Consider the following 20,593-nt stretch of genomic DNA (forward strand, 5'->3'; position numbering starts at 1 on the left):
TCAGGTTCCGGGGAGCCAGGGTGGCGAGCCAGATCCGGTGGCCAGGGTGCGTGTCAGGTGCGTGAGCCAGGATCCGGTGAGCCAGGGTGCGTGGTCAGGTGCTTGAGCTGATCCGGTGAGCCAGGATGTGAGCCAGATCCGGTGAGCCAGGGGTGCGTGAGCCAGGATCCGTGAGCCGGGCGTGAGCCAGGATCTGGTGAGCCAGGGTGCATGAGCCAGGGTGCGTGAACCAAGTTCCGGTGAGCCAGGGTGCGTGGGCCAGGGTGCATGAGCCAGGATCCGGTGAGCCAGGGTGTGTGAGCCAGGATCCGTGGAGCCAGGGTGCGTGGAGCTGTGATCCGGGTGAGCCAGGGTGTGCGTGAGCCAGGATCCGGTGAGCCAGGGTGCGTGAGCCAGGATCCGGTGAGCCAGGGTGCGTGTGCCGATCCGGTGAGCCGGGTACATGGGCTGGGGGTGAGGGCCAGGTGCGGGAGTCAGGATCTGGTGTGCCAGGATCTGGTGAGCCAGGGTGCGTGAGCCAGATCCGGTGAGCCAGGGTGCGGGGGCCAGGTGCGTGTGCCGGGATCCGGTGAGCTGGGGGTGCGTGGGCCAGGGTGCGTGGGCCGGGGTGCGTGAACCAGGATCCGGGGAGCCAGGTGCGTGAGCCGATCCAGGGAGCTAGGTGCGTGAGCTAGGATCCGGGGTGAGCCAGGGTGCATGAGCCAGGATCCGGTGGGGCCAGGTGCGTGGGACCAGGTTCCGGTGAGCCAGCCGGGATCCGGTGAGCCAGGGTGCGTGAGCCAGGATCCGGTGAGCCGGGCGTGAGCCAGGATCTGGTGAGCCAGGGTGCATGAGCCAGGGTGCGTGAACCAAGTTCCGGTGAGCCAGGGTGCGTGGGCCAGGGTGCATGAGCCAGGATCCGGTGAGCCAGGGTGCGTGAGCCAGGATCCGGTGAGCCAGGGTGCGTGAGCCAGGATCCGGTGAGCCAGGGTGCGTGAGCCAGGATCCGGTGAGCCAGGGTGCGTGTGCCGGGATCCGGTGAGCCGGGGTACATGGGCTGGGGTGAGTGGGCCAGGGTGCGTGAGTCAGGATCTGGTGTGCCAGGATCTGGTGAGCCAGGGTGCGTGAGCCAGGATCCGGTGAGCCAGGGTGCGTGGGCCAGGGTGCGTGTGCCGGGATCCGGTGAGCTGGGGTGCGTGGGCCAGGGTGCGTGGGCCGGGGTGCGTGAACCAGGATCCGGGGAGCCAGGGTGCGTGAGCCGGGATCCGGTGAGCCAGGGTGCGTGGGCCAGGGTGCGTGTGCCGGGATCCGGTGAGCTGGGGTGCGTGGGCCAGGGTGCGTGGGCCGGGGTGCGTGAACCAGGATCCGGGGAGCCAGGGTGCGTGAGCCGGGATCCGGTGAGCCAGGGTGCGTGGGCCAGGGTGCGTGTGCCGGGATCCGGTGAGCTGGGGTGCGTGGGCCAGGGTGCGTGGGCCAGGGTGCGTGAACCAGGATCCGGGGAGCCAGGGTGCGTGAGCCGGGATCCGGTGAGCCAGGGTGCGTGGGCCAGGGTGCGTGTGCCGGGATCCGGTGAGCTGGGGTGCGTGGGCCAGGGTGCGTGGGTCAGGGTGCGTGAGCCAGGATCTGGTGAGCCAGGGTGCATGAGCCAGGATCCGGTGGGCCAGGGTGTGTGGGCCAGGGTGCGTGAGCCAGGGCGCAGCCAGAGCTGTGTGGCGTTGGCAGCAGTGTAAGCGCTGCTCTTGGTGTTGATGGGAACATGTGGGTCAGCGCTCGGTGCAGGCCTGTTCTGCTCTTGCGTGTTTTCTGTCGGCCATCGGTAGTGGTTGGTTCCTCTCCGCCTTCCAGTCCTGTCCGTTTGCATCCTTTGTCTCAGCTCTCTGGTTTGGGACATACACACTGAGCATTGCTGTGCCTGCTTGGTGGACGACCCTTCTGTTATTGGAGGGTCCCCGTCTAGTGGTTTTCTTTGCTCTGAAGTCGACCTTACCTGGTCTTCTGCTGCTCCTCTTCCCTTTGATCAGTCGTTGTGTCATATGTATCTTCCATCTTTTCACTTCCAACCTGCCTGTCCCGTTATGTTTGAAGTTTCTTTTAAAGGTTTATTTATTTATTAGAGTACGAACAGGAGAGGTGGAGGGGGAGAGAGAGAGAATCCCAACCACACCCCACCCACACGTGGGCTGTCACAAATAAATAAATCTTCAAAAGAAATACATCTCTCAGTCTTTTTCTTTAAGTAAAACTCTGCCCCATACATGGGGCTTGAACTCAGGACCTGTACATCAAGAGTTGCCTGCTCTCACAAGTGAGCCAGCCGGACGCCCTAAATACATCAGTTAAGTCACAGAGTGGACTCAGAAACCTGACCTCTCTGCTATCTGAAAGAAACTCACGTCTGGGGCGCCTGGGTGGCACAGGTGGTTAAGCGTCCAGTTCTTGTGGTGGCCGAGGTCGTGATCCTGGGGTCATGGGATGGAGCCTCCCCCCCAGTCTTGGCAGAGGGCGAGAATCTCCAGCAGACTCCCTGCTACACTCGGAGCCTGACTGAGGCCATGACCTGAGCCAAAATCAAAAGTCCGTCACTTAACAGGCTGAGCCATCCAGGTGCCCTTATTTTAATGTAATTATCGATGTCTTTTTCCCATTCAGGTTTTTGTTTCTTTTTTTTTTTGCCTTCCTGTGGGTTACTAGAACATTCTGTAGACTTCCCTGTTGATTGACCATATCTTTATGAAAGTATGCTGTGGCCCGTGTTGAAGATGTTATTCTGGGCCATGGCTTGGGGTAAGGGAGCACGGGAGGGATTTTGCAGGGGAGGAGAGAGATGGGGCGCAGCTCCGCACAGAGTGGGAGTTCACGGCCAAGCGGCAGGGCCGGGTCAGCGGAGAAGAGATCAGTAAGAGGGAACATCGGGTTAGATGGGCCGGGGGCCAGGGAGGTGAGACCTCAGCTGGGGCTGCAGGCCGGTGGGAAACCTGAGCGGATTCCCCGGTGATGGGACATCGGCGCCTGTGGTCAGGGTTCATCAGATGCACAGACGGTGGCCCCACGAGACTCAGGGCCTGAGTGCAGGCTGCTCCGTGAGAGACGCTGTCAGAGCAGCTCTGGAGGCCACTGCTGCGGGTATCCCGTCAGGTACGGGACTGAATGCGCCCCCCCACCCCCACCCCCGTGGCCCTCCGCGGCCCCTTGCTGTGTGCACACAGATTTGAACACGCATACACGCACTTGAGACAGCGGGACAGCTGCTGCTGCTGCAGCCCTGGGGGAAAGAGAGCAGCTCCTTCCATTGGGGCTCCCTGCGCTCTGGTCCTTACGCCCGCGTACTCACCGCTTCCTGACCCGGAGAGCCTGTGGTCCGCGTTCTTCCTGGTGTCATTGCTGGCCACAGGTACGTTGACTGTGGACGCGTCGGGCAGCATGTGGCCCCCTTCGTTCCCAGAGGGCATCTTCTGCAGACCGGGGGGCCGTGGTTGGCGGTGGCGCTCAGCACATGGACAGTGGATAATGGGCTCCGTGCTCCCTCGTCACAGCTCAGAAGTGTCTTCGCTCCTGCGGGGAAGGGATCCTTCTGTGGCCACTTTCAGGGTGCTCTTGTCCTTCCTCTGTCTTGAGAGTTCACCAGTCCACTTCCCGTGTGTTTGCCACGATTTCTCCGGGTGGCCCGTCTGCGGTTCTCTCTGCTGCTTGGATCTGTGGGGCTGCGTGTTTGAACAAATGTGGGAATTCTGGAGGCGGTTTCCGAGCCCCGTGGGCCTGCAGGACTCTGCCCGTGGGATTTCAGCTGTTCCGTGGCCCTCACTCAGGCTACTTACACTCTGCTTGCGCGTTCATGGTCTGCTCTCTGTCCGTCGTTCAGATGGCACGTCTCTCCCCGTGGGCCGGTTCCGTCCTGTGTACCCTTCTTCCTGCTGGGAGCTCATCCCTGAGCTCTGCGTTCTGCTGTTTCCACTACTCGCTCTTTGTCTTCTGTGTTCGCTCCGGTTCTTGGTTCTTGGTGTAGACTCATCTGAGACGCGGACTCTTCCTCTTGTTATGAGACCCAAGGTCTCCTTGAAACCATCCGTCCAGCTGGGTTTCCCCTTCGGACACACTCCAACAGAAGGCGGGGGCAGGCTGCCTCGGGGTCCCTGCTGGCGCTGCCGCAAGAGGGGGGCTCCTGCGCGGGCTTGGAGCACGGGCGGGGAGGGCACAGCCACGTCCCCGTGGGCAGTGCCACGGGGGGGGGGGTCCTGCGCAGGGTTGGGGCAGGGGTGCTAGGACAGCTTGCGATGACCCGGTGAGGGCACAAGGCGGGACTCCTGCGCTCCCCTGCTTGCACGAGCAGGGCCAGGGGCTCGTCACCATAGCTGTTCGGGTCCAGGGCCTGCCCCGGCCTTCTCTCTGCCTTCCAGAGTCTCACGTGTGTGTTTTATGTACCCGCGGCCCCGGGCTTTCTGTTCTTGGAGGCAATACTTAGGGGGAAGTATGTCTGCTCCGTGTGTCAGAAGGAGGCAGAAGTGGCGGTGGCAAAGTCTGTGATCCCACTCCTGTGGCCGCCCCGTGGCTCAGGTTTGCATCCGGAGACGCCACGGGCGTGTCTGCGCCCACTGTGTTTCGCTCCTCTTTCCAGGCTTGGGTCCGTTCTCAGGCGCCGATCCAAGGGTGAAGGGAAGGAAATCCATAACTGTAGTCACGTTACAAGTCTGTTGTTTTCTCCAGAACCCGCAGAGCTGCAGGCACTGCCCTCTGACAGCTCCGATTTCCTTCTGTCTCACCAGCCGTGGCGCTTCCCGTGTTTTCCTCGTCCGCAGACCTTCAGGGAGCGAGCCCCTTCCTGTGCTGTCCCGGCTTCAGTGCTGGCCTGCACAGAGGGCTGACAGAGGCGAAGTGCAGGAGAGAAGGGTGTTCTTGATGTGTCTGTCGGGGCCTCACAGACCCCCACGCAGGCGGTCAGATCCGCGGCTGGTGGACTGTTTGACTGGGGGCGATGCGTTTAGGAGAAAGCAGTACCGAGCACAGGGATTGTGAGCTCCGGGGTTGGTAAGCTGTGGGAAGGCAGACATTTGCGGACGGTGATGGACGCTAAGGGCTGCGCAGTGACGTTTGTTTTGTCGTCTCTGGGCCGGCCAGAGTGCTGTCCTCTCTGGGGGCTAGGGGCCGTTAGCCCTTCCAGGCAGCGGAGAGGCGGGGGGCTCTTGACGAGGAAGAACAGTGATGGCTTTAGACAGAGACGCGGGCGAGCAAAACATGTTCTCCACGGTCTTGTTCCTCAATTTCCCTCAGCTGGAAAGTCCTGACGCCAAAGTGGCGTATTTGGGGATGTCCCTTTGTGACCCAGTCTGAGGCTGACCCCCTATTCTCTGATGCAAGCCCGTGGCTTCCTGCGGGCTGTCGTCCATCCTGTGGACCGTGTGCTGCCCCCACACCAGCCTCCTCCGTGCGGCCGTCGAGATGAGCCACTCAGGCCGTGTGCGTTGTACGGAGATGCTGAGTGGTTCACCCGTGCCTGTAGATTGGGAAGCCCGTCCCAGCTCCTGCTGAGCTGAGGACATTTCTGAACTATTCTGCATGCTTTAACTTTTGTTTTGGAGTGGGCTCCGGACTTGGGAAAGATTGCAACAGTAGGACAGAGACTTGCCGAGACCCTCCACTTCAGTTTCTCTGTCCTCTCCCCACCCCCACTGTCCACCCCCGTGCCCATCTTTTCCCCGACCCTGTAGAGTGTCAGATGCGTCTTCTCTCTCCATTCATGCCACGCGCAGCTGCATACAGGAGCACGGCACGTGTGTCACGTCCTGGAAGTTTCAGCTGAGAGAATGTGCATCCAGGGTTCTGCTGCTCGGTTGGCGTCTGGTGTCCAGCGTTTCTCCCGACGGCTTTCCCCCGTCTGTCACTGCCGTGATCATGCTGACGGGTGAAGCCTGGCCCTCGCTCCGCTGCAGTGTACCTCTGCATGAGATGCAGGCCGCACGGGTCGTGTGCGCTCCGTGGCTGCATCACGGGTCTCGGGGCTAACACCGCATACAGAGAGAGCGTATGTGGTTATCCCGCAGGGAGCGCTCCACGGACGGAGCGCTGTTCTCCTCCTCACCAGGACCAGGTGGAAAATGCTGTCTATATTCATACCGCCTTAAGTCTCATTTTGAGGAGCGCCTGGGTGGCTCTGTCGGTTAAGTGTCCGACTCTGGATCTCAGCTCAGGTCTTGATCTCAGGGTCATGAGTTCAAGCCCCGAGTTGGGCTCCACATGGGGGTAGAGCCTACGTTAAAAGAGAATGTAACTTGGGGCTGTAATTTGCATACAGTACATCTGTTTCAGTGTCTGGCTTGCAGAGTGTGTGGCAAGCGTGGTCGCCCGCGTCAGGATGGGGAGCGTGTCTGCATCACCCCAGAAGCTCCCTGGTGCCCGTTGGCGGCGGAGCCAGGTCCCCACGCCAGGCCACTGAACACGAGCTCCTCTCCTGGAATTGAACGTAAACAGAATCACACAGTGTGTGGCCTTCGAGGCGGCCTCCCACCCAGCCGGCTGATTCAGCCATCCCCCACGTGTGCGAGTCAGCGGCGTGCCCATTCGTTGCTAGATAGTATCCACGTATGGTGACAGCGGTCTGTCGTCACCTCTCAACGGGTTATCTCAGTCACGTCCGTTTTTGGCTGTTATGAAGGAACTTCTAGAACGTGTCTTTCTGCGGATGTATGTTTCCATTTCTCTTGGGTGATTACGTAGGAGTGAAGTTGTCGGAGGGTGTGTGATCGATTATACAGAGAAGACGGCTGTTTTCCCTGCTGACTCACCACTTACGCTCCCACCTAGTGAATGCCCATCTTTCCCGTTTCCTGCTATTCCCATTTTCTTAGAAGAAGTATGTATTTGGCCATTAAAATAACCACTATGGTTTTAGTTTGCATTTCCCTGTTGACTCACGAAGTGTATCACCCTTCCACGTGCTTGTGGGTCATTCCTCTGTCTTCTGCAAAGCGTCCAGATCGCCCGTCTCCTGCCTGGGCGCCTTGTCTTACTGTGCGGTTTTGTTTAAGGAAACTCGACGCCCGGCTTGGGGCTCGAGCTCATGACCCTGACATCAGGACTCGCCCTGTACGACTGAGCCAGCAGGCACCCATCTTGCTGTGTCTTAAGAACTTTGTACACAGGGGCGCCTGGGTGGCACAGCGGTTAAGCGTCTGCCTTCGGCTCAGGGCGTGATCCCGGCGTTATGGGATCGAGCCCCACATCAGGCTCCTCTGCTATGAGCCTGCTTCTTCCTCTCCCACTCCCCCTGCTTGTGTTCCCTCTCTCGCTGGCTGTCTCTGTCTCTGTCGAATAAATAAATAAAATCTTTAAAAAAAAAAAAAAAGAACTTTGTACACATCGTACATTCTGGATGAGAGCCCTTTGTCCCATACATGTACTGGAAGTCTGGGGTTTGCCTTTTCCTTGTTGTACTGGTGTCTTTGGAAGGTCAGATATGTTTAATTTTCACAAGGTCAAGTTTATCACTTTCTTTCTTTTGCCATTCATGCTTTTTATGTCCTAAGAAATCTTCGTCTACTCCAAGGTCACAAAGCACTTTCTTCTGGAAGTTTTAGAGTTGTGGGTTGTTACATTTATTTCAGGCGATCTTTCTGTGTTTGTGTGAGAGTTACTTTTTTGTGTGGATGTTCAGCTGTTAATCACCACTCACTGGAAAGATCTTCCTTCCCCCCACCACGTGGCCGGAGACCTTTGCCACACACCAGTCCACGTCCGTCTGAGCATGTGGGCTGCCCGTGGTCGATCGGTGCTGTGATCGTTCGGGCCAAACACCGTAACTTCAGAGCAGGGTTTGCCGCTGGGTAGTGTGCGTCCCCCTGTTTCTTTGTTTTCAGAACTCTTGCCACTGCTCTCCGTGCTTTTTTGTCCATATTCGTTTCAGAACGTGTACACCCGTTTATTTAAAAATGCCCCCCGGGGTTTTTGTGTGGGATCGCCTAGAATCTGCAGGCCGTTGGGGGGCGAACTGACATCTTTACAGTCTGGAAACGTGTCCAGTCCTTCCGTGTTCGGGTGACACACGGAGTTTTATGCATTTTCCTTCAGAAGTCCATGGTTTTGATGTTCTAAGTTGTCTGGTTTTTTTTAATTTCCTCTTCCGGGTACTGTTCATATACGGATCTAGAAATGCAGCTGATTGTTGTGTTGGCTGCTGCCAGCCGCCTTGTTAACTTTACTTACCAGAATAACACCTTTCCAGATGACTCCAGAGGCTTTCCTGTGATTGGGTTGTGGGGGTTGTGGCCTCTCCAGTGAGCTGTGGTTAAAGTGTTTGAGAGAAGATACAGGTTTATTGAATACGGTGCCAGGGAGCGGCCGGCTGGTTGGCAGAGCCGAGACTGACCGTGTGCCAGGAGGAGGGGGCTCTGTGGCTCAGGGAAGGAGAGGAGGTCGGGAACATAGGGAATGCTCCCTTTTTTGTGCTCAGTGGTGAGTAGTCCGTTGGTCCACTCTGGCCTGTGGCTGTTCCGAGGTGGGCCGCCCTAGGGGCCTGCTTGCACCCAGCCCAGGGGCCGCTTACTCAGGCTTCTGAAGGCGGCCTCTGCCCCGGCCAGCAGACGGACGAGGACAGATCTTCTGCATTGGGTGGAGGCCTCAGCAGCTGCGTCCTGCCGAACGGGGGACGTGTCCACCCAGCAGGGGTGTGGTTGTAGACCAGAGCCTGGTTTGAGGTTACCGAGCTGGTAGGCCATTTGGGTGACCTTCCTTGGTAGCCAGGGCCATGGGATTTAGCGGGAGGGGCCCCTCCAGTGGCGTGGGCTGGAATCCCTGTTTGACTGTCATTCCCTATGAAATTGTTGGATTCGAGATGAGACGAATTAATGAAGAAATTAGAGGGACCAATAATGAGAGTATGAGTATTGAGGGCAGGGGTGCTAAGAAGGGAGGAAGTCGGGAGAGCCATGGTTGGTTTCCAGGAAAACCAGGCGGGTGAAGCACCCTGTCTGCGGTGGATGAAGGTGGAACAAAGAGACAAGGGGCGTGGGGGGAAGGAGCAAGATGGCTGGGATCAGCCAGCTCAGGACAGGGTCCCAGCTGCTCCACACACTGGGAACAGAGACTCGGGGGACCGAGTGGGAGAGCCGAGGAAAGGGATCCCGACCCCCCAGGTGCTCGCAGCCCACCTGTTTGCCCTCACCCTTCGGACCACCCCGCGTAGCCGCCCTGTGGGGGAGGTCTTCAGTCGTCCAGAACAGGGGTTTGGCCGCCGCAGGGCTGGAGGGGGAAGGAAGGGGGGCTCTTGCCGAAGTGTCAGAGGGGACACCCATCATCCTTGTGGGCAGGGGCCATGTGGCAGGTCCCCCCGGGCTTCGGGTCCTCACCCAGGAGTCACCTGGACGGGAGTCATCAGTGAACCGGGGAGAGTCCCCAGAGATCCCCGGAATATCTGGGGAGAGTCCTGGGGTCAAGGTCCTCTAGAAGTGGGGTGACCCAATCAGATGTGGGATGACTGGATCAGTTGGAGGAGATCCTGGCGGGGGGTGCAGGTGACCCCGAGTGCTGCAGGGCGACCCCGTTGGGCAGAGGGGACCCTGGCGGGTGCAGGTTACCCCAAGTGCTGCAGGGGAACCCTGTTGGGTGGAGAGGACCCTGGTGGGTGGATGTCAGCAGCAGGCAGTGAACCGCCCCCCACACACACAGAACAAGGGGACAGAAGTTCTCTGGGTGTAACTGCTGGGGCACGGGCTCCTGCCGACAGGGTTCCCAGCACTGAAGGGTCAGAAGATTGCTGGCAAATCTCTCCTGTCTCCAGTCTTCATCAGAGCGATTACAGGAAGACGGTGTCCTAGACGTGTTTTCATGCATGAATCAAGGGGAGCTTTTCCTCATGGACTTTAAAGTACTTACTTTCTTGCTTCTTTCTGACGGGTATGGAAGGCTCTCTGCTGGTGTCACAGGCGCTGCTCCCTTCCCGTTCATCCGTGCTGGACCTGTGTGCCCCTTGTTGTTTGTCGTAATCTTACTTATGCAGCATTACTGTGCATATTTGTAAGTTTTATGTGTCTGCCCATTATTTCTTTATTTGGTCTTTATTTTTATTCTCTGAAAGCCGTTTGTTCCCCTTTTGGTACTTTAGGGTTTCGGGGATTTCTTTTCTTTTTGAATTTGTTTTAAGCAAGCCGTACCCCCACCATGGGCTCAGGGTCACCGCCCCGGATCGAGTCACACACTCCACTGACTGAGCCGGCCAGGCACCCCTGAGGTTTTTATTTTTATATTAGTTTGATCACGGATCAGGATCTGGTTTTATTTCTAGTCAACCAATTGTATCAGAGACATTCGATAAAAATTATCTTTTCCCGTTCCCCAGATGAGGGTTTTGCTTTTTCATGTAGGTTAAATTTTATCTGTTAAATTTTGTGCTGTGATTTTTCTTCTGTGTCGGTCTGTTTTGTTCCAAAATCACATGTTTGCTTCAGAGCTCTCTTATCAAAATTATCCCCGTCCTAACGTGTTCAGCGTTCTCCTGAAGTTCACCCTGTACCGCTAACATTACTGATTTTTTATATCACCATAAAGTGATCAGAATTTTTTTATTTTAGAATTTAATTTAAATTAAAATAATATTATGCTTTCTTTAAGAGTGAAGTATATCCACAATTTAAAAAACAAAAAACAAAACAGGAGCCATTAGATAAGAGAAAAATAGGCAAAGAAAACAAAGCATTTCCAAGCAGACAGACGCAGGTTGACCAGTAAAGCGGGAGGAAAGGTTCATTGAGCGCAGGGGGGGTCCCCGCTAGGACCACGGCACACCCAGAGTCATTGGGGCCGCAGACGGTGTTGGCACCCAGTGCTGGCAAAGCTGTGGGGAGACAAGACACAGGGGTGCGTGGTCTGTGGGGCAAGAACAATGTGGGGGTATTTAATATCGGGGAAGGTGTGTGTCCGCAGGGGTCCAGCCCTCGTCCTGCTGCGTGTCTCCCTGGAGTCCCTGCCCACGGACGGGAGGCCTATGGGAGAGCTCACCAAACCATTGCTGTAGCAGCGAACTACTGGGGAGCACCCAAATATTACCAACACAAGAGTGGGTGAACCAGCGGTGCTCTGAGATCACACCTTCGTGTAAGCCCGTGGACAGGACATGTGTGCCCGGGGACACAGCTGAACAGGGGGTGATGGACGGTGACTTCAGCATCGGGAAGCATGCAGAATGGCGCTGCGATGTGATTTGCGCAGACGAGACCACCCCCCCCGACCCCAAGCAAAGTCCGTTAGTGGTGGTAGCTTTTACACCTCGTGCTGGGTACATGCGTGTTCAGTAATACGGTGTGAATGGTGATGAATGATGTCCCATCAGTTATCCGCATAGATGATGGGTGCTCGGGGCGCGTCGTCACACAGGAGGGAGAGGCGTGCAGAGGAACCTCACGGGGTTCTGCCCAGTGGCCTGTTCCACGCTGTTCCACACACATTCCTGCCTCCATCTCTGTCTCCCATACGGTGGGCGTGCTGTGACCTCTTCCCAGATGTCTGCAAACATGCATTTCCACTCCATGCGTGAGGACCTGTTCCCCAAATTCTCAAGGACGCAGGGGAGCATGACACTTGCAATCATTTTCAGTCAGACGCTCCTGGGCAAAAAACCCCAAAAACAAAACCAAGTCAGTGTAAAGCTCAGACTTGAGTTTCGCTTGACTCCCTGATGATGGGTTTACGTTAGCAAGGTTTCCAGGGGCCCCGTGAGAAAGTGAGCCCAGCAGCTCCCCATCCTAACTGCTCGTTGTAGGCACTTCTGCAGCTCTGTGACTTTTTTCCTCGGAAAGGGAAGACTGTTTCATAATTCACACGACTCAGGACCGGGTAGCGTTTCTAGGGCGTTGTAGGGCAGTCTGTCCGTCGTGGCCCTGTGGACGTGGTGGCAGGGCCGCCCTTTGCCGTGTGGGGCTGTCTGAGGCACGGCACTTGAGGCACAGGCGCCCACCCCGCAGTGGGGGTAAGGCAGGCGCCCTGGGCCGAGAGCCGCCACGCTGGGAGAATCGTGCTGACAGACACTGGGCGGACCCGTGGCTGCTCCTGCATGTCCCCGGCGATGAGCGAGTGAGCCTCGCGCCCCTGCACCACACGTGAGGGCGCGGCTTGGTACGCCGCCCGCAAGGTTCTGTGCCCCTCGTGTTTGCCAAATCACTTGATTGTCTCCAGATGCAGTTGTAAAATTAACAAGTGCGTGTGTGAGGGAGTGAGGGGCATGTGGTTATATGATACGCCGTCATATCTTAGAGCAAAGTGAAGTTTGACACAGGCCCGGGGTCCGTGACTTGAAGTGTCCGAAACGTCTCCTCGCAGTCGTTCCCCGAGGCCCCTGTAGCAGCCGCCGGTGCCCCAGACCGCGAGACGCCCCCGCGGGCACAGGCTGGACGGCCCTCTGCACAGCCTTCCGTGGACCGGCCGATGGTGGGAGATCCTTCTGAGGGCAGCTGGGCCCTCGTGCTTCCTCACAGGCGCGTGCCGTGCCTGGTGGCTGCCGGTAGATTAGCTCTCTGACAACGGGCACAGAGGCTGTGTTCCGTCTGCCGTTAGTACCAGTATCGTTAATGCTGCTGTGAAAGCACCTGTGTGCTCCGCACGCTGCCTGCACACAGAATGGATGAGAGTTCGATGTCAGCGTGGGCACCGTGGTTGGGCGTCTGCCGTCTGCCCAGCCGGCACGTGTGGGTGTCCAGCCACCGCGCACTGAGTCGGAGCTCCGTTCCCGTGCACCCTGCCCCCTGGCCACCCCGTGCGGCACCTGCCAGACCAGAGGGGCCTGAGGACGAGGACAGGCTGGAGCGAGGGAGGCCGCGCGGGCTCCGGCAGCCTTTCTGCTCGCTCGTCTTGCTGGGGACTCTGCCCTTCGGCCCAGCTGGCCCTCCCCGTGCTCAGAGCATGCCTACCCTAGCTTGACCCAGCACTGAGGCGTCCTTTTCGTTCTCCTGTGGTTTCAGAACCGGGTCTCCCCCTTCAAGGACATGATCTTCTGCTTCTCGCAAGAGGACTGGTCCCTTCTAGACCCTGCACAGACTGGCTTCTATGGAGAGTTCATCATCGGGGAGGACTGTGGCGTCTCACTGCCTCCAAGTAAGGCTTCCTCCCCTCTGTCCTGAAACCAGAGAACTGGGGGGCCTGCATCTGCCTCGCTGCACACCCCTGGCCCCACGGCACTGTGCAGATGGACCGCGTGTACCTCGGGCCTACCTGGCTGGTTTGCTTACTAAACCTTCCATACACCTGGTTTTCTGCTGTCGGTAGGCTGTGGCTCGCTTTGCTTCTGTTTCCGTGACAGTCCTGAAGGAGACGCCCTAACCCACAGCTCCTCCCTTCGAGTGCTCCTTCTCCTGTCCCCTCCCTGCTTGCTCTCAGTAGCCCTGCCCGGCCCGTGGGGCCGTGACCCAGTGTGCATGCCTCCAGCTCTCTCTTCTGGACCTGCATGGGGTCCCCACCGTCCACCGCCCCGGTTTCCTGTGGGCACACATGGCTTATGGGTGTGTGTCCTCCCCTTTATGCACACAGATGACCCAGGCACCCAGCTGGATCTCTCCCAGGGAGAGGAGAACGAGCCCCGGGTCCCCGAGTTGCAGGACCTCCAAGGGAAGGATGTGACCCAGGTCTCATACTTAGGTGAGTACTGGTTCCAGAACTGGGTGGAAGGTTGCTGCTGGCCAGAGGCAGGCCCACTCCCTCCACCGTCTCTCTGCAGCCAGGTGTTACCCCTGCACCCTGTCTGGGCTCCTCCCTGACTCTTGCCAGAAAGCATGTGAGGTTTTAATGTTGCCACTCCCCTCGACTGGAGACGAGGGTACGGCAGGAATCCTTCCGTGTGCTGTAAGTGGCGCCTGGCTTGTGCTGAGCAGGTGGCCCGTCCACGAGTGGGCTCAGATCCTCCCCAGCATGACTTTGGAGCAGATGCTCGGACAGTCTAGCTTGCAGCCACAGACGCCAGGTGTTGACACGGGGAGGAGCTGGGGCTCGGCGGTGGTGTTTTCTCACCTGCTCCCTCCCCCACGCCGTGTCTGCAGAGCTCACGTGTGTAGCCTCCGTGCCCTGGAAATGTCTGCTTCTTCAGGGGAGTGAGCTTTGTGGGGCGTGACCAGCAGCCCCGCACCCCTTCCCCTTGGGACCCTAGAGCCGGCACGGAGCGGACCAGGTTTGGGCCCCGTCCCTGCCCGGAACAAGCGTGCGCATGCTCTGGCCGACTGCAGGCTGCGTCTATGCAGCATCTTTGTGGGGTGCGGGACCCTGTAGACACCCAGCACACGGACTGACGGTGACCACAGGGAGTTCTGTCAAGCTTCAGCACCCATGTTCGTGGGGGTGGCCCATCTTGCCTACGTCACTTCACTGTGTGGCCACCTGAGCGGGAGCCCCGGGCTGCCCTCCGACCACGGCCTGGCAGCTGCAGGACAAATCGATCTCTCCGTTTTCTTCTCTGGAAAGACTTTCCGAGTCTCCAGCCATTCCAGATAGAAGAGAGACGAAAACGGGATGAGCTACAGGTGCCCGAGTTCCAGACCTGCCAGCAGACGACTCAAAACACCTGCCCAGGTACCGAAGGGGGGGGGTGCTGAGTGTGGCACGAGTGTGTGCGTGTGGGGTCTGTGCGCATCGGGGGGCATGTGCGTCCGAGTGGGGTGTGTGTGCATTGCTGAGTGTGGCATGAATGAGTACATGTGTGCGTGTGGGGTGTGTGTGCGTGTGCACACATGCTGCTGGGGTGGGGGAGTCCTGGGGTCTGAGATCCCTGCTGACTGCTCCTGTGGATTATACGCTGATTGTGCTGGTTCTGTTGCACTAGGCTTCCCTCTGCCGGGCGGGAATGGGAATTCCACGAGGCGGGGCTGGGGTTCCGCGGGCAGGAGCGGGGTTCTGCGGGCAGGAGCGGGGTTCCGCGTGCTAAGGGTGGTCATGGCTTGAGGGGTACCCAGGACTTGCCTTTGCATGTTGCTGGCTTTTGCCTGCCCCCAGCATATCTCAGCCTCATCAGCATGCCATTAGAAGGTGGATGCTGACCGGCTCCGCTGCCCCTGCACTGGGGCCCCGGGTGGGATTTGGCTCTGAAGCGTAAGACGCTGAGTGTGGCTGTCTGAGAACAGGGAGGGATGCTAGGTCTCCAAGCGTGTTGGTGGCCCATGGCCTCTGAGCAGGGGAGGGACCTGTGCCCCCGCCCCGACCGCAAGCTGGGTGCTCCCGGCGTGGTCACTGTAACGGCCACACTGACATGGACTGTCTCTTCTGGCTCTGCGTGCTTTTCTCTGCATTGCGTACATAATAGTCAGCAGCTCCGGTGTTTGCTTGTGTCCCCCTCCCCCGGGGTGAGCTCTGCCTGGGCCCCGAGCCCTGCAGCAGCATGAGAACTGCAGGAGCTGCCGTGCGTGCGCTGTGTGCTGCTGACGCCTTCTGAGCGGTCTGCGAAGACAGCAGACATTTCCTTCTCACGGTCCTGGAGTCGGGGGCAGGCCGGCCTCGGGTGCTGACAGGCCCCGTGGATGGTGAGGACGCTCCCTGGCTTGTAATGCCTGCCTTCGCCCTCTGTGCTCACGCGGCCTTCCCTTCTGTTGGAGACCGAGGGCGATGCTGTCCCGCGTCTTCCTGTGACTGTAAGCGCTCCTCCGAGCCCGGGGTCCCAGCTTCAAGACTGCGTCTAGACCCAGCTACCTCCCAGAGGCCCCCCTGCCTGAGTCCCTCACACAGGGGGTTGGGGCTTCCGGGCTATTCTCGGCCCGTCACCGAGTCATAGCTTGTCCTCTCTGGGAATTCCTAGGAACTCTGAATTACGGGCCTGGTTCTGTTGCCTCTTACGTATTTGCACACAGTTACTCCCACTTTTTTAAAACTTTTTACGTCTTTCAGTCCATAATTATTTTTCTGCGTTTTTTTTAAAGATTTTATTTATTTGAGAGAGAGCACAAGCAGGGGGAGCAGCAGACACAGAGGGAGAAGCAGACTCCCTGCTGAGCAGGGAGCCCAATGTGGGGCTCGATCCCAGGACCCTGGGATCATGACCTGAGCTGAAGGCAGACACTTAACTGACTGAGCCACCCTGGCACCCCTTTCTGCATTTTAGAACTGTAAATTTTTTCATCATCTCCTTTCAGGTTTTGTGTCTTGTAAGAAAGCCTCCCCATTCTAACATGACAAGAATGTATTTCTTATAATGCCTGGATTTTTATTTATTTGTTTATTTTTGCATCTGGCTTCCTGCCCTGGCTGTGACTCGGCCGTCCTGCTCGGGGAGCAGTGCATTTGCAGACCACGCGTGCCCTTCCTGGGGCGTGAGCTGCCGGCGTGGCCATGCACATGCCGCAGCACACCCTACGGTCTGGCATTTCCCACCTGCAGCTAGCCGAGCACGGGCTACATTCCCGTGCTCCTGAAGCCCTGGGCAACTTTGTCTCTCAGAGGTGACAGTCTTGGCTGCCAGGTGGACTTACCGTTGAGGATTAAATAATTCACGTAAGAGCACCTGGACCAGTAACTCTTCCCGTCTTCCCTCCTGGAATCCTAACCGCCCCCACGCACACCCTGACTTCCTCCTCGTGCCGAGCACAGAGCTCCTGTCCCTGCTGACTCTGATTGGAGTGGATGTCACCGCATATGCATCATATTAGGCTCCTAGGGCTGCCTACCAAAATACTACAGACTGGGAGGCTCGAGCAGCAGACACTGGTTTTCTCAGAAATCTGGGGGCTCAGAGCACAGGCTGAAGGGGGCGGAATGCCGTCCTTCCCCAGAGGCCTCCCTTTTTGGCCTGTGGACAGACGTCTCCTCCCTGCGTCTGCACATGGCCCATCTCTGGTTGTTGGTGCCCTCATCTCTTCTTAGGGGGACACCTGCTGGAGTCGGGCCTGCCCTGATGACCTTATTTTCACTTCTTTACCCCTTGAAATGCCTTATCTCCAGATATAGTTGCATTCAAGGTGCTGGGCTTAGGACTTCAAGATAGGAATTTTTAAGGGGATGCATTTCAGTTCATTGTGTCCTGCCCTCAGGTGCCCCAGCGTTCCTGCCCTCTTCACATGCCGCAGATACTCACCTGCTCCAAACATCCCTTAGTCTGTTCCAGCATCCGCCCTGCATCTGTCATCTCACCTAAATACCCTGTAGGTCAGGTGTCGGTGAGACCCAGGCATGTCCCTGTCCAGCTGTGAACCTGTGAGACCAGACGTCCCGTTTTGTACCTCCCAAAATGCAGTGGTGGGATAGGCATAGAATGGACCTTTTCATTCCAAAAGGGAGAAATTGGGAGCACCTGGGTCGCTCAGTCAGTGAAGCATCTGCCTTCAGCTGGGCTCCTGAGCCCAGGGTCCTGGGATCGAGCCCTGTGTCGGGCTCCCTGCTCTGCGGGAAGCCTGCTTCTTCCTCTCCCACTCCCCCTGCTTGTACTCTCTCTCTCTGTCAAATAAATAAAATCTTCAAAAGGGAGAAACTGAGAAGAAAGGCCGATGACCCCCAAGCAAGGGTTGGAATTCCGTGAGAATGTGCGGCTTGCGGGTAATGGTGGGCTCAGGGCTCTGTGCCCCTCGGGGCCCGTGGATGCAGTGGGAGTCCTATCTCCCGCAGGACGGCCTCTGCAGCCAGTCTTCCTTGGGCATCGAGGATAAGTGGCTTTGCTGGCCTGTTGCATAGAATGCCAAAGGTCTGAACCCCAGGGTTCATCCGTCTCTTGCTTGTTATCCAGGCTGCTCACACGCAAGTCTCAGAACCAGTGGTGGGCCCCGTGCAGTCCCCAGGAGTTCAGGCCGTCCCACAGGAGGGTCCTCTACGGATCCTTCCTGGATTACTTCATCCCCATTGCTTGACTGGATCCCCGGCTCACACCCATAATCCCTTTACCTGATGGTTCTCCAGGCACTTGGAGTTCTCTCCAGAACACGCTTTGTCATTTTCTCCAATGTGAATGAAACAGGGAATTTCCCAAATATTCGTGCCTCTTCCCACCCCCCCAGCCTCATTGCGTGCTGAGCCCCCTTGTCTTCTAAGGAACACCTGTTCCCATGGCTCTGCTGTTCCTGTTGTCTCCTGCTCTCTGTGGCTTCTCAGTCTTCCTGCCCTGCTTCTGTCTCCAGCTCCACCTGCCTTCAGGTGCCCTGACCTCACGGAACTCCCCCCTCCAGAGATTACATCCAGAAGCACCGTATCCCTGCTTATGTCTCCAAGGGTCTGGCTCCACTACTCCCCGTTCTAGACCTGAGTCCACATTTCACAAAAGTGAGGAAACAGACCCGAGGGGGAGCTATGCCTGGGCTGTGGGCTGGGACTACAAGCCAGGCATTCCACTGCCCACCCGCTTGCCCCATCTTCCAACGTTACAGACTTAGGATTCATTGAGTCTGCCTCAGACTAGGTTATAAACTCCAGAACCACTGCGCATTCCCACCGCTGGCTGCTGGCAAGCCTCAGAGGTGACACAGGTGACCTGGGTGGTGGGGACAGTGGGGCAGCCCCGATGTCAGCACAGCAAGGCTGACTCCCTCTTCAGCCCTGAGCCCAGAGCGTGTTCCCCAAGTTGGCCTGTGTGTGTAATTTGGCAAATCACTGGGTTGTATCCAGGAGCAAATGGGGCTGCTGATGTCAGAAGTCTGGCCAAGCCCCTGAAGGAACTCAGTGCTCAGCACGTGGTAGCTGGCACCTTCCTGCCGCTGCCCTTATAGGGTATAGGGTCTTTCTCTCTACTAGGGTCTCGAAGGGGCCCTAGGCCTGGTTAAGTAGGGCGGTGCTGACTGATGTGTGCACGGCCAGGACTTGACACCGATAGACACAAAGTCGTTAGAGCTTGTAGCGGTCTCAGTGCCTAGAGAGGAAAAATAAGGACTGGGATTCGGGGCTTAGGGGGGAAGAATCAAGCCGAGCCTTCCTGGGTCGGGTTTATAGGTGCGGGGGTGTGGCACGCGCAGCACCGCTGACCCTCCTTGTGGCTTTCCCGTAGCCGGAGGTGACGCGCTGGCCCCAGAGAATGGCCTGGATGAGGAGGTGACCATCGAGATCGTCCTGTCCAGCTCTGGGGACGAGGACTCCCAGCTCGGCCCCTACTGCGCGGATGAGCCGCGGAGCCCCACGGAGAAGCCGCGCAGCCTGCCCACCTCCCACCGGAGTGGCGCCGAGGCCGGGGGCGAGGTGCAAACGTCGTCCTCGAAGAAGTCTTACATTTGTCCGAACTGCGGTAAAATCTTCCGCTGGAGGGTCAACTTCATCCGGCACCTGCGCAGCCGCAGGGAGCAGGAGAAGCCGCACGAGTGCTCAGTGTGCGGGGAGCTGTTCAGCGACAGCGAGGACCTGGACGGGCACCTCGAGAGCCACGAGGCCCAGAAGCCGTACCGCTGCGGCGCCTGCGGGAAGAGCTTCCGCCTGAACTCACACCTGCTGTCTCACAGGCGCATTCACCTGCAGACCAGCAGACTGGGGCCTCTGCAGAAGCGCGAGCCCGAGGCCGCGGCGGGCGCGGGTCCCGTGGGCGGGGGTCCCGGCGCCCTGCTGCCCGACGGCTCGGCCGAGCTCAGCTTCCAGTGCTGCGAGTGCGGCAAGGCGTTCCAGCGGCCTGACCACCTGGCGCGCCACCGCACCAGCGTGCACTGCAAGGACAAGGCGCGGCCCTTCCAGTGCCGGTACTGCGTCAAAAGCTTCTCGCAAAACTGTGACCTCCTCCGCCACCAGCGTCTGCACATGAAGCGCCGCTCCAAGCAGGCTCTGAACTCCTACTGAGGGGGCCTGCAGCGGGGGCGGCACGTCCGGGAGCGGGGCACATTCCCCACCCCTTCCCCGCGCGGGGGCAACCCCTCCAGGCAGGGCAGCGTCCTGTCCGGTCCCCCTTCCCGTCCCTCTTCCTCCCCCCGACCCAGGGGCAGGGCGAGCTCCGCGGTACTGACTGGTCCCACACCCGCCAGGCGCCGCCCAGGACAGAGTCACGTCCTTCTGCCCTTTGCTCTCAGGTAGAAACGAGATAGTGGCCCGTTGAGCTTTTGTTCTGTCTCCGCTGTGCCAAAAAGCAGGGAGGGCTTCTCTCCACTGGCTTTGACTCTTCCTCTTTCCAGGTCTTAGGGAGCCCCCTGCACAGCTCTCCAGGCAGGAGGGACTGGGCTGCTCCCCACCATGGTGACCCTCCGGGGGCGGGCGAGTGTCCCTTGCCAACCGGTCTTAAATGCAGTCTTAAATCCCTGTCCCACATCCTCCCTTCCCCCATCCTGAGGTCTGGGAGTAACAGCACTTCTGTGTGACAGCAAGAGGCTTGGGGGGGGAGGGTTGTGGGCTGGGAGGAAGGCTGTCGGGCCAGTGTCACCTGGTGGGGGGGCAGGGCCAAGCACCCCCAGCCATGTCCTGTCCCCATCATCGTCTGGCCCATAGGATCAGTCCACTGTTAGAGGAGCCTCGGTGGGGGCTAGACAGCTGCCTGCACAGGGAAACGGTCCCACCCTTTCATTAGTGATGGTGTCTGATTATTAGGCAATGTGAGCTCATTGAAGGGAAAGCCCACGTTTTACACTGTTGCGTGCCCTCCCCAAAACGTTGTTCTCTGTACTCTGGGAGGCCCTTGATAAATGCTGGTGCAGTGGGAGTGTGGTCATCATCTATTGAAAGGCACTTAGACGCCCCATCCTGCCCCGCCGCGTCTAGGAGTGCGGAGCTCAGC

The 20,593-nt window shown here is 58.4% G+C and overlaps 1 protein-coding gene across 1 annotated transcript in view; it reads left to right on the forward strand.

The window, feature by feature from the left end:
• Positions 1-19,832, forward strand: part of ZNF496 (zinc finger protein 496) — a 31,629-nt gene extending 11,797 nt beyond the window's left edge. Inside the window, exons 7-10 of the mRNA XM_040622698.1 lie at positions 12,918-13,050; positions 13,483-13,590; positions 14,407-14,514; positions 18,896-19,832. Coding sequence (XP_040478632.1) covers positions 12,918-13,050; positions 13,483-13,590; positions 14,407-14,514; positions 18,896-19,668 — 1,122 coding nt within the window. The 3' untranslated portion in view covers positions 19,669-19,832. The remainder of the gene's footprint in view (positions 1-12,917; positions 13,051-13,482; positions 13,591-14,406; positions 14,515-18,895) is intronic.
• Positions 19,833-20,593: the final 761 nt, after the last annotated feature.

The sequence above is a fragment of the Ursus maritimus genome, unplaced genomic scaffold (assembly GCF_017311325.1).
Source record: "Ursus maritimus isolate PB19 unplaced genomic scaffold, ASM1731132v1 scaffold_5, whole genome shotgun sequence".
Taxonomy (NCBI): domain Eukaryota; kingdom Metazoa; phylum Chordata; class Mammalia; order Carnivora; family Ursidae; genus Ursus; species Ursus maritimus.